Below are 22,954 nucleotides of genomic sequence, written 5' to 3'. Positions count from 1 at the left end.
CAAAGCAAATTCTGAGGAGAGTCACATATTTTCTCGTTACAGTAAGAATTGTTTGAAACCATTTAATATTCTTCTAATAATTTGAAATCATTTAAAAAAATACTCCACTATGCTGGGTACCCAGTACACATTCTTACAACTCCCTGGAGCAGCCTTGCTGACCCGTGGGGTGGGGGCTGACACAGACCTTTAGGATCCACCCCCTCCAAGAGTCATGTCTTTTGTCACCAAAGTCTTGGCCAGAGCAAACATCACTATTGTTTGTTATGTGTATTGTGGTAGTGTCTGAAAGCCCCAGTCATGGGCCAGGGCCCCGGTGTGCAAGGGGCAGGACAAGCACAGAACAGAAAAATGGTCCTTGCTTGCAATCTAGGTCTAAGAGAAAAGACGACAGGCGGCTGCAGCCAGCAAGCTGATTGTGACAAGGCTACAGTGGGACAGTACTGGTCAGCACGAGTCTCGGCATGCCAGAAGCCAACCTGTTGTCAAGATTTTTGTAGGCATCACAGCAAACACACCTTTCCAAGAGAGATTTGAAGGAGGACAAGGAGGTGGCTTTGTGGATGTTTACAGGGGGCTCAGCCCCTGTGTGAAGGGCAGCATGGAAAAGAGTTCAGAGGGGCTTGCTTGAAAACTTTACAAGTGGGCAACGGACCTGGAACCACTGGCAGAGCACAGATGGGAGCTGACATCGCAAAACCAGGAGTTGCCTATGGAGCGATGCAGAGAGAGGTGACGTGGTCAAAGTGCTGAGCCAGGAAAATGATCGTGGCAGCAGCATTGTGAACGGATGTGAGTGTGCCAAGATCGCCTTTTTCAAGGCCAGAGAGAAAGCGGCTGCAGTAATTGAGACAGGAGGGACCATTGTGATCATCTAGCCTGACCTCCTGTGTAACACAAGCTACAGAACTGCCCTAAAATAATTCCTAGAGCAGATCTTTTTCTTTAAAAATCCAATCTTGATTCAAAAATTGCCAGTGATGGAGAATCCACCACAACTCTTGATAAATTGTGCCAATGGTTAATTACTGTCACTGTTAAAACTTTATGCCTTATTTCCAGTGTGAATTTGTCTAACTTCAACTTCTAGCCACTGGATTGTCTGAGACCTTTCTCTGCTAGACTGAAGAGTCCGTTATTAAATATATGTTCCCCAGGTAGGTACCTGTAGACTTTAATCAAGTCACTCCTTAACCTTCTCTTTGTGAAGCTAAATAGATTGAGCTCCTTGAGTCTATCACTGTAATAAAGGCAGGTTTTCTAATCCTTTAATCATCCTTGTGGCTCTTCTCTGAACCCTCTCCAATTTATCAACATGCGTCCTGAGTTGTGGTCATGAGAACGGGACACAGGATTCCAGAAGCGGTTGCACCAAATACAGGAGTAAACTAACCTCTCTACTCCTACTTGAGATTGCCCTGTTTATGCATCCCAGGATGGGATTAGCTTGTTTGGCCACGGCAGCATACTGGGAGCTCATGTTCAGATGCATATCCACCACGACCCCCCGAATCCTTTCAGAGTCATGCTTCTCAGGATAGAGTCCCTATGGTCTTTCTTCCTAGATGTATACAATTACAGTTAGCTGCACTCACTCATACATTTGTTTGTGCCCAGTTTACCAAGCAATCCAGATCACTCTGTACAGTGACTTGTCCTCTTCATACTTTACCACTTCCCCAATTTTTGTTATCTGCAAACTGATTTGTTATTGCTGATTTTATGTTTTCTCCCAGGTCATCAGTATAAATGTTAAGTAGCGTAGGGCCAAGAACCGATCACGGCAGGACCCCACTAGAAACACACCCACTTGGTGATGATTCCCCAAAATGATTAGAGCCTGGATGAGACTTTTAGCTGCATTGGTAGAGGAAAAGGGCCAGATTCTAGAATTATTCAGGAAGAATCAGCAAGGTGTAGGATTTGGATATCAGGATCTAGAGAGGGGTCTGAGTTGAAAATGACACTCAGGTTATGGGCCTGAGTAAGAGGCAGGATGGTGGGGTTGTCCACAGTGATCGAGACAGGAGATGGCAGGGAGGGTTTGTTGGGGAAGGAGACCAAGAACTTTGCTTTAGTCATGTTGAACTTGAGGTGACAGCTAGACACCCAGAGAGACAGGCCAAGATTCTGGTTTGGACAGAAGGAGACAGGTCTGGAGTAGAGAGGTGGATCTTTGCATCCTCTGCATGGAGTTGGTAGTTGAATGTGTGTTTGCAGATGAGATTACCCACAGATAAGGTGGAGAGGGGGAAGAGACGGGGACCAAGGACAGAGCCCTGTGGGACCCCCAGTGATAGTTGATGGGGGGTGGGGAGAGGAGGAGGATCCTATCTATCTTCAGGACTTATATGGTCCCCCTCAGCGTAGTCTCTGAGCACCTCACAATGTTTAATGTATTTATTCTCCTAACACCCCTGGGAGCAGGGCAGGGCTATCGATGGGGAACTGGGGCACAGGAAGTCTGAGGCGAAGCAAGGAATTGAGTCCAGGTCTCTCAGGTTTTAGGCTAGCATCTTGATGACTAGAGCATCTGAAGAACACATTGAAGCTGCTACTGGAGAGGTAAAAGGAGAATGAGGAGAAGACAGAGGCAGGAGGCCAAGGGAGGATTAGCTCTTGAGGAGAAGAAGAGTGTGGTCAATGGTGTTGAAAGCAGCCAACAGCTCAGGGAGGATGAGGAGGGAATCAAGGAGAGGTCATAGAGCCTTAGGCTCCGATGCTGCCAATGTTTGTGCAGTGTTGGAAGTGTGTAAGCATTCGCAGGATCAGGGTCTTCGCAGCAGAGAAAGATGGAGAGAACTGCTGTAAATCCTATGGGCATGGGATGGTTGGATACTGAGTGGGAGATGAGTCAGCATAGACTTGACAGTGTAAGTGTAACACCGATAGACCCCAGTCGCCAGGATTGAACCTGGGACCTCTGGAGCTTAGTGCATGAGCCTCTACCGCATGAACTGAAAGCCAGCTGCCTGTTAGTTAAGGCTGTAGAGCAGACTCATAATCTCTCTCTCTCTAAGAGGTCTTGCTGCCACTAGATGGGACAGAACCCCACATCCAGGAGGTATGCGGGTAACATAAGCAGCACGCATGACTGTGTTTGCTTAGGGCAAACACTTGAGGAGAATGATGAGTAAGGCCACGAGGCATGGGTGAGAGGTCTTCTGCTGTTGCTTTTGTGAAGACATCCTTGGAATCACAGGTTGGAACTTGAGAAAAATCCCCTGTCCCCTAGCAACCTGGATGGTGCTGGAGGACAGGCACCAGTGGAAAGCCCCCCAAATAGTTTGTTTTTTACAAAAGTGACACTGGGTCGGGGGAAGGGAGACAAACAGAAAGCCGCCCCCTGCTGCCACACCCCTCCCCCCCTTTCCAATGCTGTTTGCAATACATGGTGATCCCTTCCAACCACAACCACTGGACAAAGTGGAGAAATGGTCTGAAATAAATAGAGTGAAATTCAATAAGGACAAATGCAAAGTACTCCACTTAGGAAGGAATATGGGGGTCATAGTGGATCACAAGCTAAATATGAGTCAACAGTGTAACGCTGTTGCAAAAAAAGCGAACATTGTTCTGGGATGTATTAGCGGGAGTGTTGTAAGCAAGACACGAAAAGTAATTCTTCCGCTCTACTCCACGCTGATTAGGCTTCAGTATTGAGTATTGTGTCCAGTTCTGGGCATCACATTTCAGGAAGGATGTGGACAAATTGGAGAAAGTCCAGAGAAGAGCAACAAAAATGATGAAAGGTCTAGAAAACGTGACCTATGAGGTAAGATTGAAAAAATTGGGTTTGTTTAGTCTGAAGAAGAGAAGACTGAGAGGGGACATAACAGTTTTCAAGTACATAAAAGGTTGTTACAAGGAGGAGGGAGAAGAACTGTTGTTCTTGACCTCTGAGGATAGGACAAGAAGCAATGGGCTTAAATTGCAGCAAGGGCAGTTTAGGTTGGACATTAGGAAAAAATTTCTAACTGTCAGGGTGGTTAAGCACTGGGATAAATTGCCCAGGGAGGTTGTGGAATCTCCATCATTGGGGATTTTTAAGAGCAGGTTGGACAAACACCTGTTAGGGATGGTCTAGATAATACTTAGTCCTGCCTTGAGTGCAGGGGATTGGACTAGGCGACCTCTCAAGGTCCCTTGTCCTATGATTCTATGTTTGGGAAAGCGTGGTTGTGTGACCCAGATTTCACCAAACAGAGCAGATTATTTGTTGAATTGTTTGCGGTTTAAGGGCTAGCACTGAAAACTTCCCTCATTTCCCATAGGTACCCTGTGTGATATCACTCTCCTGAAGGTAACAGAGGCAGCAAGGGAGCAGATGCTGCAAGCATCTGGGTACAGACCTGGTCCTTATGCTGCAATGTTGTGGGGGGGGGGGATAGTTCAGTGGTTTGAGCATTGGCCTGCTAAACCCAGGGTTGTGAGTTCAATCCTTGAGGGGGCCATTTAGGGATATGGGGCAAAAATTGGGGATTGGTCCTGCTTTTTGAGCAGGGGGTTGGAGTAGATGACCTCCTGAGGTCCCTTCCAACCCTGATATTCTATGATGCCAGAAGAGTTAATAGTGGAGTGGCATGGGAAAGTGTCCTACTGTGGTGAATGAAATAAGGCAGCCCTTCCCAGAAACCTTCTGCAAAGGATTGCAGAGTACCTCCATAAAAGCTTCCTGGAGAGCTCCCTGGAGGATTCCCGGGCCATCCCGTGCCCATAAACAGTCTTCTTTGGAGAGCACCCTCTGCGTAGCTGGAGTGGCCCACGATACCTCCTCTTTTGTTCAGATTCAACATAAAAAATAAGAACAGGTAACCTTAGATCCCTCTAAGCTGCGCAGCCGGGCAGCTGCCTATTAAGCCCTGTGCAGGGGCTCAGGACTGCTGCGGGGAGAGATGCCTCTCCCACAGCACGGACCTGCCGCGGCGGGGAGAGGTGCCCCTCCCCGCCGGCCCCAGCACGGACCTGCCCCGGACTTGCCACGGCCCCGGGAGAGGAGCCCCTCCCCCGACCCAGGTCCGCTGGAGCTGCCTTGGCCGGGGAGCAGCACCTCTCCCCCGGCCTCAAGCTGCTGCAGTGAGAGAGGAGTGGGGGGAGTCCTCTCTCCCCACCACAGCCCTGGGGGAGCCTGCACCCCAAACGCCTCATCCCCAGCCCCACCCCAGAGCCTGTACCACCCCAACCCTCTGCCCCAGCCTTGACCCCCCTTCCGCACCCCAACCCCCTCATCCCTGGCCTCACCCCAGAGCCTGCACACTCCCCACACACCCCAAGCCTCTACCCCAGCCCTGAGCCCCCTCCCACACTCTGAACCCCTTGGCACCCGCCCCACCACATGCATTTTGTTATATGCACCACTATGAAGGTGATGTGTCACACACAACAAAATTCATTCCGCACATGGACATTAAAAAATTAGAGGGAACACTGCATGTAACCCCTACAGTTTGATGGGAAATGTGTACTCAGCAGAGTCTTGTCCATTTCTAATGTCAGAACCTGGGGCTCCATCTTGGTTTGCCCTGTTTGCTAGTCGCTTGCTTCTCAATATCGTGCAGAGCTGGCGTATGACCTCATAGAAAGGTAATGATCAGGAAACTTGGCAGGAGACAGCACAGGCATCCAACGTGGCCAAGAGGCTCAGCCAATAAGCTAGTTGAGCTTTAGTCAGGGCTCTCTTTCCCGCTGCAATGCTGAGAAGCTAGTGGCAGTTTGTGGGCAGATATTCCATCTGTGATCTTCCAGAATGAACTCCTGCAGCTGCAGGGTATCAGCTTTGAGGAAATAAATTAACAAGCAGAGCTCACATTCACAAGTTGGCACAGTGGATAGCTGGGCATTCGGCTGGCTAATTGCCAGGAGGCCTAGACTCAATCCCCCTCCTTATATTCTTCGTTCGTCGAGCTCAGAGGAGGAAATCAGAAAAATATTGCCCATTGTTTTCTTAGTTAACTTCTAATCTTGAAAATATGATGGAAACACTGAGAAGTAGCAGGGCACAGTGATATGATAGCCAGCTTGGGTGCTCTTTTATTGCCACTGTGTCTGTCAAACACTCTTCAGCCAGCCTGGCGGGCATTTTATGGCAATAAAAATATGCATGGCAATAGAATGCTCAGCTGGGGTTTTGTGAATTTAAACATTTTCAAAATTATACACCATAATTCACAATAAATACATATTTGGGAAGGACACCTAAGTTTCCCCATCTAAGTAACAGCCCTTTTTGCTTCTTGAGGATTCACAAGGGGCTGGTCTACCCTGAAAACTTACACCAGAATATCTCCGACTCAGGGGTGTGACACATCCGCGGCCCTGAGAGATAGAGCCATGCTGGCCTAACCCCCTGTGGAGACAGCGCTAGCTGGACAGAAGGATTCTTTGGTTGACCTAGCTGCCACCTCTCAGGAGGTGGATGAACCACAGAGATAGGAGGACCTCTCCCACGGTGTGTGTGACCTGTTCTTGTTGAGAGTGACTGGTTTTCACACCTCTACTGATCAGAGCTTTACACAATTTTAAAATGTTTAGAAATGTAAATTGACCCACAATGGGCTCCAGGCATAGGTGGAGGGAGGGAGCTGCAGGAGGCCGAGGGGGTCGGTAAACTGATGGACATACATTTGGAGGTTGGAGGCGGGGTGGCATGCAGCTCTGCACATGGGCATGGGGACTTGAGCGGGGGAGGGCAGAACCAGGAGGTGGGATCAAAATGAAAAAGAACTAGATTATAAAATTCCATCCCTTGTTCCAGGGACCAGGTTCTAGTAACTCAAAGAGTCTCCCAAATAACAGGAAATGGATTGTGTCTATTTCCAATTCAACTGACCCATTGTGGCAGGTGAAGAATTCATTCTTCCCAGCACACGCAATGGGTGCAGCGTGCTGATAATGAATGAAGCTGGAGTTTTAGCGTTTCTCTGTAGGCTGCTTTAGCCAACTTTAGCATTACATCATCAGTGCGGGAACGAGGGTCCAGAGCAGAGGGCTGTCTGCTGGAGTCCTCAGGCTTCTCAGTGCACCTTCAGGCTTCTTTCCCTCACTCATTTCATACCCAGGAAACACAATAGTGATCTCCATGGTTACATTAATTCTCCTGGTGCCTGTGCACTCACAGGTGGGATCTTCTGACCCCTGAACATGGTTCCCAGCTCCCCAGCCAGCCCCTCGTGGCCAGCCATCCCTCCGGCTCCTGCACAATTGTTCCAGCTCTCTGCATCTTAAAAGCACATGACTCCTTCCTGGTGCCTTCCTCTTTAACGTTCCTTTTACTCTGTGGTTCTGAGCGTATGTTAGGGGGGAGCCTTGGGGGCTGTTCTCCAGGCCTCGCATTTCCCTACCCTGCGCGCCTTGGCATCCGAGGGCTTTTCAGAGATGATATGCTTTCTGTCAGGCTGTGGGGGAGGCAAGAGGAAATGGTCGCTCCTGCTCCCTGCACATTCACAGAACAGCCTGCACCAAATCCTAGCACTTAGCTGATAACTTTCCAAAGAGAAAGAACCCAGTAAATGGCCCAATTAAAATAGACACAAGAGGAAAATGCGAGTGAGCACTGGAGTGTTGGCGAGGCGGCTAGGCTCTGTGGGAAGTGCTCCATGTGTGTCTGCCAGTACCTGTTACTCGAAGGGCTCTGACATTCTCCAGACTTCCCTGCAGGGATAGCAGCACCTGATTCCACTTAAAACTTGCCCGTGTGTCTCCCCCCAGCCCTACACCTCACCCTAGAAAGCACAGAGTGTGGAGAGAATGAGGATGTAATTAGCTGGGAAAAACTTCCCAGGACTTCCGTCAAAGTATTTCACAGCCACACTTGGATACCGTGAACACACAAACAACATGCACAGAGCAAGCGGCATGCGGCTGAGAGCGGTGCTCGGCTGCTGGCTTGTCCTCTGCCCAGTTTGCAACTTTCACATGCACCAAAATTGCTGTGCTTGCCATGCGCCCACGAACGACGACCTGAGGAGGACGGTAAATTCACCCCAGGGAAGCGAGGAAGCAGTTTGCTCCATAAATATTTCCACAGAACAAACATGCTGCAGCCTGTGTCTATTTAGCATCTGCTGACCTCTTTTCTCCTCTGTGGCTGTGGCTGTTTTCTCCAGTTCCCTGCCCCCATCCCGTTCTGTGCGAGATGGGACAGCAGGCCCTGCTTGCAGGATGTTTTTCAGTGTCTCAGATTTATGGTTGTCTGTGTCAGATTTAGTAGGTGTAGGACTCCTGAGAAAGCGGTGGCCTGTGTGCAGAAATGGTGAAGGAGGGGCTGAAGGAAGAGGCTGCTCCGAGACAATCCGTCATGCACTCACCATCACTTAGAAGCTACTCGGAGAAGGGTATCGATTCGAGGAACTATACACAGAAAATCCCAAAGCCTCTGACAGCAGGCTCTGTGCTGCCAGAGCCCAGACGGGGCTGCTGGCGCCCTCTGGTGTGAGGAGACCCCGGTTTTAGATGAGGAGAGCAGATCGCCTTCCTCTCCAACGCAGCACGGCAGGGTGGTGAAGGCTTGTGTCACCCAGTCTGACCCAGAGCACAGTCTTTGGGGCACAGTATTGCAGGAGGTGCCAACCTGAATGGCCTGCGCTGCACATTCTGTGTTTCAGCTTAATTCTTGCCAGGGCTGAGCCCTGGCTGGCACCTCTGGGCTTGGCAGTCCACAGTCCTGGCACCTGTGCTCTGGCACATCAGCTATGAAAGTAAAAAAAATTGCTTGAGCCCCAGCACCTAATTGCTTGAGTCCCGGCACCTCTTTAATTACAAATTAAGCCCTGCCCCCAGCACTGTGGCTTCTGGGTGTGGCATCCCTCATACCATGGATATGCTTCATCATGTCTCTTCTAGCAACGTTTGTTTTATTATGAAGACCATGATCGTGGTTCCAAAATGAAGGTTACACCAGGATTGTCTTTTCAGTGGGACCTTTGTGGTCTTCTAAATCGGTTTGCACGTGACTATTTTGAGGGGAAGGTACCAGGAGTGATAGTTCTCAGCATGCCTGGTGTCCCTGCAGTGCCCATGTGCTGGAATTTCTGTCCCTAAGCTACAGGCTGGAAACAAATCTTCTTTTACAGATTTCAGGCGGGGTATCCCTCTTTTTCCAAACATGTTTGTAGAACACGGCCATGAAATTTCACACCCTCAAAGAAACACACTGTTTGGTGACTACGAACATTGTCTAGGAGAACATATCAAACCTGAAGAATGAATGACAGCGTTCCCGGTCAGCCCTGGTCAGACTGTTTAGTTGTTGTTGATTGTCTGGAGGTAGGGTGGTGTCACCCAATATGACCCATAGCACTTGTGAGTGGGGTGGGGCGGGAGAGTTGACGGGGGATGGAAGTAGCTGTATGCGGGATTCTCTTACTAACTTGGCTAGGGGAGTGCAACAGGGTTCTCTGCGCTGGAGCACGGCACTTCGGAAGCCTGAACTCAGACGTTTGAACCACAGAGAACCACATTAGTGTTAAACTTAAAACCAAAACAGACCTGTCCTCAGCCATTCCCCCAGGCAGCCAGGTGGCAGAGCATTTGGGGCAGTGCCAGGGCTGGGGCAATGCCAGGGCTAGCCCATTGGAGGCCGTAGCAGGAATATTTCTCCCCACCCCCAAACACATACTAATAATTAATGGGGGGGGCCTTGAGCTGCTTGGGGCCCTCAATAGTTGTTGAGTCTGCTTACGCCTAGCGCCGGCTCTGAGGTGGTGTTTGAAAGACTGGAGCCATGCCTTTGAGAGGCTCCCAGAGTGAACACCTGGCAGAAGCTCATTCAACCTGGGAGGGGAGCGGCTGCATTTTGTGTCAGCTGAAGTTTTCTGTTGCTTTCCAAGGCAGCCCCAGTGCAGTGTGTGCAGGAGCCGAGCCTGGGTACGACCCAGCTGGGCAAAGCATGGGGAGGTGCATCGCAGAGGAAAGGTTGCAGCATCCTGGCCAATAATGGCTGCTTTTGAAGCCACCTCTCTATCTGGTGGTCTAGGTGCAGCGACTCCCCAGGCATGGTCCTTGGTTCGATGCAATTGTGAAGCGTGCCCAGACTTCAGGGTCTAGGAGGAGTTTTGCCCAGTTTAAAAGGTCACATGCATTTACCTGATTGTAGGTGTGTAGCGGGTTCGTGGTGGTTCCTCCCACTCTGGCTCACTACATCCGTGGGCAGGGAATAAGCAAAGTCTGGTGTGAGGATCTAGGGCTCTGGTGGCAGGGTGGAGTGGACTCACAGCCTGAAGGGGCTCTGGCTTTCAGGCCAGGCAGGCTATAACGATGCTGGTTCTGGAGGGACCCAACAGGAGAGTGCCAATTCAGGACAAATTGCTTAGAACAGGGCAGTTACAGCCCAAGGCTGGGGTTTCTATGCACACCAAGGCAAACCAAACCAGCCAAACAGAGCAGACTTTGGTTTCACCCCACTGGCTAACCACAAGTCACACAAGCAATCCCCTTAGACACTCCAGTTTCCCAGTATCTCCACCAGTGCCACCTCATTATGGGGACAGATGGTTATGAAAACCAATACCCCAGTAAAAGAGAAAAGGTTCTCTCGATCCCAAAGGACCAAGCCCCAGACCCAGGTCAATATACAAATCAGATCTTACCCACCAATCACGCTGTTGCCAATCCTTTAGCATCTAAAATCTAAAGGTTTATTCATAAAAGGAAAAAGATAGAGATGAGAGCTAGAATTGGTTAAATGGAATCAATGACACACAGCAATGGCAAAGTTCTTGGTTCAGGCTTGTTGCAATGATGGAATAAGCTGCAGGTTCAAATCAAGTCTCTGGAGAACATCCCCAGCTGGGGTGGGTCATCAGACCTTTGTGTAGAGTTTCCGTTTGTAGCAAAGTCCCTCCAGAGGTCAGAAGCAGGATTGAAGACAAGATGGAGGAGCTGCAGCAGGTTTTTATAGTCTCTTGCCATGTGGTCTCTGCTTTCTTTGTCCCAAGGACAAGCTGCCCATCCCACAGCCTGGAAACACCTCAGAGTTCTGTCCATAGGCAGGTCCCTGCACACCTTGCTGAGTCGCAAGGCATGTCTGCCTTCTCTCAATGGGTCAGTTGTGTAGCTGATGGTCCTTAATGGGCCATCAAGCTGGCCAGGCAGAGCTGACACCAACTTGTCTGGGGTGTCCCCCAGAAGCAGAGCATAAGTTTGAAAAACAGACAGTACAGAGCCAAAACTTATAACTTTAAATACAAAAATGATACACGCAAACAGATTGCATAATCCTAACCAGCAAACCATAACCTCGTCTTAGACACCTCATTTGACCCCCTTTATACAAGATTTGGTGCCACTCCAGGACCTTGGTTGCAATCATGTTCTATATGGTCCCAGTTCAAGTCAATAATGTCACACAGGCTCTAGGTAGTCTGTGTGCTCTGGCCCTTGGGCAGCGCAGAGCAGTAAAGGTTTAGGGGCTCAGGCTCTTGGGCAGGGAAAAGCACCAAACAGTCTAGGAAGCGCAGGCTAGGTAGCGCACAAAGCAGTCTAGGTGCTCATCCCGCAGGCAGGGCAGAGCAGTGAACAGTCTAGGGGCCCAGGCCCTTGGCAGCACAGAGCAGTCAGGGTCTAGCATCCTAGTTCTGGCGGACAGTAGAGTAACACAGGCCTCCTGGCCCAAGGTGAGGTGGCTGCCACCCCAGGGGTGGCCCGGCAGTGGGTCACCCGGACCCACCCTACTGCACTGGGTCCCAGCCCAGCCCTAACAGTGGCAGAGTGCGTCGCACTGGGTCAGCAGGGAATCCAGCTGCAACACGCTGACCGGGTTTCAGGCAGCAACGCCGCCGGACTGGAGTCGACTGTCCTTGGCCCACTTTGTACCCTCGCCGCGCGGTGCCCCCGGATCTGTGGGTCCTCCATCTCCCCAGGGTAGGTAGCCAGCGGCAGGCCCAGCGACTCCTCAGTGTATGGGTCAGCTGGCAGCTCCAGCAGCTCTGGCCAGTGCTCAGCTTGGCGGGGCTCCCCTTCGGTCCAGCCTCGGGAGCAGGCAGAAGGCATCCATCTCCTCCAGCAGCTGCAGCCCAGCTGAGCTCGAGGACCCATCCTTTACACTTCCTGTCTCGCCTCTTAGCTTCCTGAGGGAGGGGCGGGCATGGCCTGGCTCTGCCCACCTGGGCTCTGAGCATGGTTTCTCCTGCTCTGGCTCAGTGGGAGGCCACTTCAGCTCACTACGAGGTGCCACAGGTCAGCATTTGACATCAGAGGCAGAGCTGACGGACAGGAGCAGAGGGTCTGGAACGCCTGGTACTTTTCTTTCATTTGAGTTACAAGCTGGTTTTCGTTTCTTCCCAGCCAGGTCTCTAGACAAACTCTATAACTTCGCCGACTGCTCTGGCCTCCACCTGATCTTTGCGCTGAATGCCCTGCGCCGAAATCCAAATAACTCCTGGAACAGCTCCAATGCACTCAGCCTGCTGAAGTACAGTGCCAGCAAGAAATACAACATCTCCTGGGAGCTAGGCAACGGTGAGTGTGTCTGGCCAGCTCGCCTGCAGCTCCTCAGAGTGTCGCTCGCTGTGGCAGGAAGGGAAGGGTCAGTTCCCCCTTCGTACCGAACACTTGCAGGACGCTTTGCCCTTAGCCATTCAGAGGGGACTGAAAGGACCCTGCTGTGAGGAAGTGCGCACTGTTGGAGACCCAGCTAGCTTCAGAAGGGCATCTCTGTAACGTCCGTGTAATGGGCTCCTGTCTGAACGCTCCTGTCTGCTGGTATTTCACGATCAGAAACGCTTCCACACAGCTCACTGCCTGTCACAGCGGGGCGTGCCATGGGAGTGCAGACAAGCCACGGCGTGGGCCGGCGGGGCAGAAAGGACAGTTGCGATAACTAGCTACAGGAGACGCAGCGAAGGAAACAGGGGCGCTGGAATAATGTGTACAGTGGGGGTGCCGAGAGCCATTGAACCAAACTGTAAATCCTGTATCTAATGGAAGCCACTCCGGCACCCCCAGTTCCAGCCCCTGTGCCCATTAGCCCTCAGCTGGCCCCAGGTTGCCAGGGTGGAAAGGAGTAGTAAGGCCACCTCTCCGCCTTCTTCCCAGTTCAGGAAAACCTGCAGATTGAACCCCAGGCTGGGGAAGGGCGGCAAGGGGAGCTCACAGCACCCATTTATTCCTATATCCCTCCTGCCTCTCTGGCCTGCTCCACATTTAAAACTGACGCTGGCCGAGCTGTGTCGGACAGGGCGTGAAACCCGCACCCACCAGCGACACAGCAGTTCTGATACAACCCCGGTGATACCAGAGTGCTTCTGTTGGCACCGTCTACGTCCACACTTAAACCAGGGGCTCTCAGCCTTTCCAGACTGCAGCAGCTCCTCACTTAACGTCGTCCCAGTAAACGTTCTTAGGTCGCTACGCCATTAGAGAACATGCTCCTTTAAAGTCCTGCAATGTTCCCTTATAACGTTGTTTGGCTCCCCTGTTCTGACTGCCCAGCGCTCCTGCCAGGGAGCGGAGTCGGGGCACAGGGGCTTGCCTGCTCCCCGGCTGGAATGCCAGACAGGCAGAGCGGGGCAAGGCCTCATGCCCCCACCCTGCTACGCCCCTGCCTCCACCAAGCTTCACAATCATCATTGGTAAGTACAGTATTAAATTGTTTCTTTAAAATTATTTAAAACTTATACTGTATATGTATATAATGTCTTTTGTCTCGTGAAAAAAATTTCCCTGGAACCTAACCCCCCCACATTTACATTAATTCTTATGGGGAAATTGGATTCACTTAACATTGTTTCGCTTAAAGTTGCATTTTTCAAGAACATAACTAGGATGTTAAGTGAGGAGTTTCTGTACTGTACCCTTTTAGGAGGCTGATTTGTCTTGAGTACCCCCCAATTTTCACCTCACTCAAAAATGATTTGCTTCCAAAATCAGGCATAAAAATGCAGACGTGTCCTAGCACACTGGTACTGAAGAGCGGCTTAGGTTCTCCTTTTTACCATATCATTGTAAAATAAATCAACTGGATTAGAAACACTGTAGGTACATGTCAGCGTACAGTGTATGGGGCAGAATGAACCAGTCCTGGTCTGCATGAAGCCTCAGTTTGTACGGACTCTGCTAGTGCTTGATGTAGCCTGCTGTAAAACTAGGCAAATCTCTAGCTGAGTTGATGTGCCCCCTGGAAGAGCTCTGTATACCCCAGGGGTACATGTACCCTGCTTGAGAACCACTGACTTAAACCACTCGCTAGCGTGCGGGGAGGGGTCCCATTGCTGGAGTGAATCCACCTTGCCGAGGGGCAGTGGCAAGGGTGCCCTCGTGCTGTCTGTATAGTGGTTAGGTCGGCTTAGCGGCACTGCTCAGGAGAGTGGCTTTTTCACACTCCTGAGTAACATAGCTGGGTCGACCTCATATTTAAGTGTAGCCCTGGCCATAGCTAATGTCGTTTGGATGGTGGTGTTCCTCCAGCATAGAAAATCTCCTTCTGTCAGCATACGCTGTGGGCGGGTCTGCACTGAAAAGGTATGTCAGCGTAGCTTCTCCCAGGGCTGTGAAAATCCCTGCGCCCCCGGAGAGACATTGTTAAGCCAAGCTAAGCCCCGGTGTAGACAGCACGAGATGGACAGAATCCTGCCTCTCGGGGAGGTGGGTTACCTGCATGGACTGGAGCTCCCACCCAGTGCTGTGGGAAGTGTCTGCACCGAAGCCCTGCAGAGCTGGGGCTGTGGCCCTGGGGTGTTTTCAGTAGAGACCTCGCCTGTGTTTACACTAGTGGGCTCTGCCAGCTAGGTGCTGCAGTATAAACAGCCGGGAGGTCCCCTGCTGTGGCTCTTTGTTGGGTGGGGTGCATGAGCTGGGTGACCTTCTCCAGAAGGGCTGAGTGGGCTTGTTGTTGTTTATTTTCCCAGAACCCAACAACTATCGGACATTGACTGGCCGTACCGTGAATGGCAGTCAGCTGGGGAAGGACTATATCCAGCTGAAGAGCCTGCTGCAGCTTATCCGCACCTACACCAGAGCCAGCCTCTATGGGCCCAACATTGGGCGGCCCAGAAAGAACGTCATCACTCTCCTGGAGGGGTAAGTGATGCGGGTTAGATCCCAGGTCCTCAAATCTCCCCTCACCAAGGCTGATGGAGGCCAAACAAGTCCAAGTCCCACCCCTGCAGATGCACTGAGTCTCTTGCTGGGCAAGCTTGGTGCACTGCTGTTTGTCACTCCGTGTAATGGCGCGAAGGAGGCCAAGGGTCCCCGCGTGGTAAAGAACGTCTGGAGTGGGGGCATGGTGGCCCAGAATCCACGGGGAGCAGAGCCGGGCGCGTACAGATACGCCCATTCTTAACTCTGAGTGTTGTGCCTCCATGCTATGACACTGTCATCCACACACAGTCCGTTTAGGGAAGGAGCTCCTCAGACAGGGATTCTGCCTCCGATATGTTTATGCCGAACCAAGAACCAGGGGCCTTGAGCCTGACTGGAACCTTCTAACACAAGAGCTAGAGAGATGATAATAACAATGGTGGTAATAATTAGACAGTAAGTGCAACAAGTGAGGGAGTGTGCCTCATCGCAGTCTCTTCAGAGGACAGGAGAAGCATGTTTCAGAGAGATGCTGCTTTCCTGCTCTGTTTGGAGTGTCCTGTCTCCTCATCCTGCCATTCAGATCAGCGCAGGGAGGAGGGGCCTGGCACATGTCGGTTAGCGTGCTGCCAGACTTTGCCTTGTGCCAAGCGCTCTGCTTGCTCCGTCCAGAGCACAGGCAAGGTGTAGAGCTGGGGACAGTGCTCCAGTCATTGTCAGAGTTCTTGCTAATAATCGTTTGCTTTGACTATGACCCTAAGCCACTTACATGATTTCCCTGAGCTACAGCAGAAGGGCTAAATCCCTGCTTTCCACTTCTGAAGCAGAGGCCAGGGCTGGGGAAGGTCCCTCCCCTCATCTTGGAGAAGAAGATCCTCTGGCAGACTGGCTGTGCCGTTAAAAGGCACCAAACAGCCAAGTCCCGCTGGCACCTCTCAGAATCAGAGATTCCTGGATGGCATTAGCCATCCCCTGCATTTCAGCTCTGAACTCCCGGGAGCTGCCGAAGGGTGTCCAGGAGCCAGTGGAGGTGCTGACGGGCATGCGTGCTGTCGTCTCACGTCTTCATATGTATGAGGAAGGGGGCAGCGAGGTTCTGCCGGGACTAGAAGTGAGGCAGGCCAGAGAGAAGGGAGCAGCCATAGTGGAAGGGGATAGCAGAAGAGGAGACGAGGCGGTGATGGACACCAACAGCTGGAGAAGACACAGGACAGCCACAGAAACATGGGAGATGCAGGAGCTTCCAGCGAAAAGGAATTTGCATCGTGCTGAACAGGACCATTGTTCTGTGGCAGCAGTTCCCTGAAGGACTGTGAACAAAAGCTGCAGTATGGGGGCTGGGCAAGGGGAGGTTGCTAGTGGACTCCGCTGGGAGCGGAGTTAGGTCCAGACTTCATTAACAGCTGCACGAATAATCTGCCATAGACAATAAACAGCACACGAACATAATCCCTGGTGCACCAAGGAGAGAGCTCCGACCAGATCCTCAGCTCTGTTCCAGCAGCACAGAGGAGCCGTAGAGCTGCCTTAAGCAGCCCCCTGAGATTCCACTGCCTCCGTGTGTCTCTGCCACCCCCACTCCAAGGTTCTGACCTAGTGGCTGTGTCTAGGAACCAAGGGGCCAAGGCATGAGGCTGCTCTAAGTTGTGTCCAGAGCTGACCTGGGTCCTGGCCAGCCCCAGCATCCAGGGAATGAAAAGGTGTAAACTCACGGTCGCCTCCCCCCGGGTGCGGGAGCTGTGCCTTTAAGTGTCTGAGCTCTCCAGACAGGGAGCGCAGGAAGGGTGCTGAAGGGGCCCGTGGACCTGGCATTGAGGGGACCCGTGTCAGCACTGGAGTTGGGGCTGAGGCCAGGCTGGAGCAGGCCTACCCATGCCAGCTCTGTGCTGGACATGAGTATGCTGCTCGTGCCACTGTGGCTAGAGGCGCTGGCTGCCCTGAGTGTGTCCCTGTGGCCTCCGACCCATAGTCCCTCCCGCCACTCCCACCCTCGGCACACTAGCTAGGTTAGAGTTAACAGGAGTGTGTCTTGAGCTGAGACTCACACTCCCAACTCCAAGTGTAGACGTATCCGGAATAAGAGAGGCTCTGTCTCTAGCATCAAGGGCCCTCTGCGACTACTGAGCACGGCACCCCTCTCCCGGGATGAGTGGGCCCAGAGATGGCTAACGGGTCCTGGCTGTTCTGGAGGGGGATCAGGGATGGGCAGATTGCTGCTGTTCCTGGATTTGTCTTGGAGCTCAAGTGAACACTTCACTGGTGACACTGCTGGAAGGGCTGGGATGCAGAATGGGGGTGACAGTCATGCCTGTCTCACCCTCAGCCTAGGCTGTTCTCACAGTGCTGGAGCACGGTGAGGCTGGAGGAAACCAGCAGGCTCTGGTCCACAGGGAGCTTTGTGATTCTGATTATTGGTTATAATTTCTCAGTGCTGACAATGCTGGGCAAGGTGCCGCGACAAAGGCATTCTGTGCCCAGCAAAGAGCCCAACCTGAAACTCAGACCTAGGCTCTGTACAGCTCCAAGCTAGTTGTTGATTCCTCACAGGCCCTGGGAGGGAGGGAGGGAGGATCACTGCCCATGTTAAGGGTGAGGGCACACAGTGAGAGGTGAAATGCCTGGCCAGCGTCAGGGGAGTGTCGGTGTTAACTGCGCAGTGAGCCGTGTGCTCACACTGGGAGACAAGAACTGATACTTGGATTTAAGATGACCAAGAACAGATTGCAGGGAGATGAGACATTGCTTCTTTAGCTTCCTGGCTGCTGCCGGCTGTGCAGGAGACTAGCAGTGGAGACTTGTGAGTGCACAGGTGCAAGAGGGAATTTCTGCAGGCACAACAAACAGTCCAGTTTGATGAGGTGTTAATTAGCCCATTCATGGAGCCTGAGCTGTTGGAGAACAGACATGTTAGCTACCTACTGAGCTCACAGGACTAGGAATCCCAGAACGGCAGAGTTCTTTGCTTGGGAAAAAGTTGTGGGATTGTAAGGAATTCATGTAGATTTTAATAGCAGCTCAGGCTTTGGCACATGGAGTAATGCGTGGCCGACGCACCCTTGAGTGCTGGGAAAGAAGTAGGCAATAGAGCTGCACTGTCGACACTGCCCAAAGGCGTCCATGGGCTCTGGAATTCCCAAGTGCTCTGGCAGCCGCTCGAAGACTCAGGGTCGCAGGCCTCGCCAAGCTGGCAGGAGTGCCGACTCTTCAGCGTCACTCTGGATCGCTAATGGTAAAGCACGTGTACCTCTGTTGTAGCCACACGTGTTCCTGGAGCGCATCTGGCTCCTGTGGCTCATAGCGCGATGTCACATAGGCCTCTGAACGCTCCTGGCTTCTGCTTGAAGCACAGCACACAAAGCAGACAATGGACGCCAGTCTCAAGGTCGGGACACCCATCCGTTCATGGAACTGGGACCCCCCCACCCGCCCTCCACGTGCGGCAGGCGTGCTGTGAGAAGGCTAGCCCTGCTTCCCGCTCCCCATCTCTATCCTCCCTTTGAACGTATCGTAGCCCGTGGAGAGAGCAGAGAGGCCAGGGTGATGTGCTTGCGGCAGCCCCTGTTGTTGAAGAGATGGGCTGTGGGGTTCTGTGGTCACTGGAGTGTTTCCTAAGTTTACTGTATGGAAATTGTAGAATTCTCAACAATAATGCAGAAAAACAAGAAGTGTTCAATAAATATTTCTGTTCTGTGTCTGGGGAAAAAACCCAATGACATAGTCTCAACATCTGAGGGTAACACCCTGGCCATTCCACTAGCATCTCAGGAGGATGTTACACAGGTGCTACTAAAGTTAGACATTTTTAAACCAGTAGGTCCAGGTAATTTACCTCCAAGAGTATTCAAAGAGCTGGCCAAGGAGCTCGCTGGACCATTAATGTTGATTTTCAATAAATCTTGGAATCCTGGGAAGTTCCAGAAGACAGGAAGAAAGCTAATGTTCCAATATTTTAAAAGGGTAAACAGGATGACCTGGGTAATTAAAGCCCTTTCAGTCTGACATTGATTCTGGACAAGATAATTGAGCAGCTGATACAGGACTCAATTAATGAAGAATTAAAGAACATATAATTAACGTCAATCAACATGAGTTTATAGAAAATAGATCCTGTCAAACTAAGTTGCTGTCTTTTTTTGATGAGATTACAAGTTTGGTTAATAAAGGTAATAGTGATGACATACTATACAGATTCTTCCTGCGTATTTCTAGGATCTGGCCTTTTCTCTCCACCCATGCAGCTAAAACTCTCATCATCTTGGGGGATCATCATTGAGTGTATGTTTCCTTTCATTGGGGTCCTGCAGGAATTGGTTCTTAGCCATATGCTATTTAACATGTTTCTCTGTGACATGGACAGAAACATAATATTATCACTGATACAGCTTGCAGATAACACAAAAATTGTGGGAGGGGTAAGTAATGAAGAGCACAGGTCACTGATTCAGAATGATCTGGATTGCTTGGTAAACTGGGTGCAAACAGACAATCTGCGTTTCAATATGGCTAAATGTAAATGTATGCATCTAGGAGCAAAGAATGTAGGCCGTACTTACAGAATAGGGGACTCTGTCCTGGGAAACTGTGACTCTGAAAAAGATTTGGGGGTCACGGTGGTAATCAGCTAAACATGAGCTACCTGTGGCCAAACAAGCTAATGCCATCCTGGGATGCATAAACAGGAGAATAGGACTACGGAGGTCATTTTACCTCTGTGAGCTGGGTGCAAGCAAACAATAGGCATTGTAATATGGCTAAATGTAAATGTATGCATCTAGGAGCAAAGAATGTAGGCCAGTGGTTCTCAACCTGTTTACCACCCTGGGCTACATATGCAGCTCTCTCTGTGTTATATGGGCTGCATCCACAGAATATATATACTACCTGTATGGCCCTGAGGATGTCACATGGGCCGGTGCTGATTGTGCTGCGGGTTGAGAACCACTGACGCAGGGCCGTACTTACAGGACGGGGGACTCTGTCCTGGGAAGCAGGGACTCTGACAAAGATTTTGGGATCATAGTGGATAATCAGCTGAACGTCAGCTCCCAGTGTGATGCTGTGGCCAGAAGAGCTAATGCCATCCTGGGCTGCATGAACAGGGGAATCTCAAGTAGAGCAGAGAGGTTCTTTTACCTCAGTATGTGGCACTGGTGTGGCCAGTGCTGGAATCCTTTGCCAGTTCTGGTGCTCACAGCTCAAGAAGGAAGTTGATAAATTGGAGAGGGGGCAGAGAAGAGCCACAAAAATGGTTTAGAAAACCTGTCTGATAGTGATAAACTCAAAGAGCTCAATCTGTGTATCTTAAAAGAGCAACGGTTACGGGGTTACTTGATTACAGTCTAGAAGTACCTATCAGGAAACACATATTTAATAATTGGCTCTTCAGTTTAGCAGAGATAGGTGTGACATGATCCAGTGGCTGGAAATTGAAGCTAGACAAATTCAGACTAGAAATAAGGTGTAAATTGTTAACCGTGAGCGTAATTAACCCTTGGAACAATTTGCCAAGGGTCACGGTGGGGTCTCCATCACTGACAATTTGTAAATCCAAGATTGGATTTTTTTTTAAAGCTCTGCTCTAATAATTATTTTGGGGGAAGTTCTCTGGCCTGTGCAATGCACGACGTCAGACCAGCTGATCACAGTGGTCATTTCTGGCCTTGGAATCTGGGTCTATGGACTCCTCTGCAAAGTCTCTGTGCTTGGGTGACAGTATCTTCCCTTGACTCACAAAGCAGTACTCTTCCCCCTGCCCTGACCAGTCCTTTGAGTACCCGCCACCCCCATTCACAGGCATCCTGTCACCTTTTAAATGTTTGTAGTCCTTTGATCTGATAAAAGAAAAGGAGGACTTGTGACACCTTAGAGACTAACCAATTTATTTGAGCATAAGCTTTCGTGAGCTACAGCTCACTTCATCGGATGCATACCGTGGAAAGTGTATAAGATCTTTTTATACACACAAAGCATGAAAAAATACCTCCCCCCACCCCACTCTCCTGCTGGTAACAGCTTATCTAAAGTGATCACTCTCCTTACAATGTGTATGATAATCAAGGTGGGCCGTTTCCAGCACAAATCCAGGTTTTCTCACACACACACCCCCACACACACACACAAACTCACTCTCCTGCTGGTAATAGCTTATCCAAAGTGACCACTCTCCTTACATTGTGTATGATAATCAAGGTGGGCCATTTCCAGCACAAATCCAGGGTTTAACAAGAACGTCGGGGGAGGGGGGGTAGGAAAAAACAAGGGGAAATAGGCTACCTTGCATAATGACTAAGCCACTCCCAGTCTCTATTCAAGCCTAAGTTAATTGTATCCAATTTGCAAATGAATTCCAATTCAGCAGTTTCTCGCTGGAGTCTGGATTTGAAGATTTTTTGTTGTAAAATAGCAACTTTCATATCCGTAATCGCGTGACCAGAGAGATTGAAGTGTTGCAGTTTGTTGGAGACAGCCAGCAGGAGAGTGAGTTTGTGTGTGTATGGGGGTGGGGGGGATGTGAGAAAACCTGGATTTGTGCAGGAAATAGCCCAACTTGATTGTCATGCACATTGTGTAAAGAGTTGTCACTTTGGATGGGCTATCACCAGCAGGAGAGTGAATTTGTGTGGAGGGGTGGAGGGTGAGAAAACCTGGATTTGTGCTGGAAATGGCCCACCTGATGATCACTTTAGATAAGCTATTACCAGCAGGACAGTGGGGTGGGAGGAGGTATTGGTTCATATTCTCTGTGTATATATAAAGTCTGCTGCAGTTTCCACGATATGCATCTGATGAAGTGAGCTGTAGCTCACGAAAGCTTATGCTCTAATAAATTGGTTAGTCTCTAAGGTGCCACAAGTACTCCTTTTCAAAGTGAAGAGTTTTCCCCATTGTCTTTCAAGTGTGTGCCTGGATATTCTCATTGGGACAGTCATTGTGTCACTTTGCACAGTCCCCATTGAACTGAAGCATTAAGGGCATATGATAACCATACCCCTTCCCCCAGTATATGTTATACAGTCTATCTCAATAACTAAGTTACATATCAGTATGCTTAGATTATTACATAGCAGCTCCATGACGTCACACCCACAGGACAGATTGCAGGTTCACTAATGTATAAATATCAACATGTACTTCTCAAAATGAATTTAGCTACTTGTCTCTGAACTTCCTTCTGTGGAATTAGGTTTTTACTGATATCCCTAGTCTTTCAGCAGCATTTGTGTGGTGGAAGAGTGACATCCTAGGGTTGGTTAGGTTATCTGCAGCTACCTGTGTTTTCTGGCTGGTCCAGTGCTCAAGTATCAAACTCTTCCAGCTTGGAGGGAATAGCAGTTTGCTAATGGATAGGATGGTTGTTCTCTCTCCAGGAACTGTGGAATGTGACTGTTTGTTTTTTCAGTGTAACACCGAAGCCTGGTCTACACTGAAATGTTTTGCTGACTTTGCTGTCAGTTTAAAATGAGGAAAAATCACTGCCCCTAACTGACACAGCTGTATCTGCAAAAGCCCCAGGGTAGACAAGGTTATACAGGCAAAAAGTTATCTTGCTGATATACTTATTTTGTTTGGGGAACTAGAATACATTCTACTGGCAAAAGAACTGTTGCACTGGGTACAGCTGCATCTCCCCTTGAAGGGTTTGCTGGTCTTCTTATACCGGTGAGTCCATTCTAGAGCAGTCAAGGCTTGTTTGGTGCTCTGAGCCACACAGCACAGAAACCAGGAAGACGGTTATTCCTTAATACAGAGCACTACTCCTCAAGAGATGAGGCCTGATGATAGTTCTAACATACCATTAAGGCAGAAGGGTCACCAAGAATAATCATCCTCTTGAACATTGGGAGTGTTTGGGGTGAAAGGTGTTGTATAAAATGTCCATACTAATGTAAGGGGTGAAGGTAACAACAACCTATAGTTAAGGCTGCTCATTACTCCATTA

General features: G+C 50.2%; 1 protein-coding gene across 2 annotated transcripts in view; it reads left to right on the top strand.

Moving 5' to 3' along the window:
• Positions 1-22,954, top strand: part of HPSE2 (heparanase 2 (inactive)) — a 272,659-nt gene that overhangs the window by 161,155 nt on the left and 88,550 nt on the right. Inside the window, exons 4-5 of one of the 2 annotated variants that reach the window (XM_084633306.1) lie at positions 12,283-12,456; positions 14,844-15,015. In XM_084633306.1, coding sequence (XP_084489432.1) covers positions 12,283-12,456; positions 14,844-15,015 — 346 coding nt within the window. The remainder of the gene's footprint in view (positions 1-12,282; positions 12,457-14,843; positions 15,016-22,954) is intronic. The other variant, XM_084633307.1, reaches the window with a different exon arrangement.

This window comes from Lepidochelys olivacea, assembly GCF_965140295.1.
Source record: "Lepidochelys olivacea isolate rLepOli2 genome assembly, chromosome: 7".
Lineage (NCBI taxonomy): Eukaryota > Metazoa > Chordata > Testudines > Cheloniidae > Lepidochelys > Lepidochelys olivacea.
Note: the sequence above shows the minus strand (reverse complement) of the source record. Positions and strands in the feature narration are given on the sequence as shown.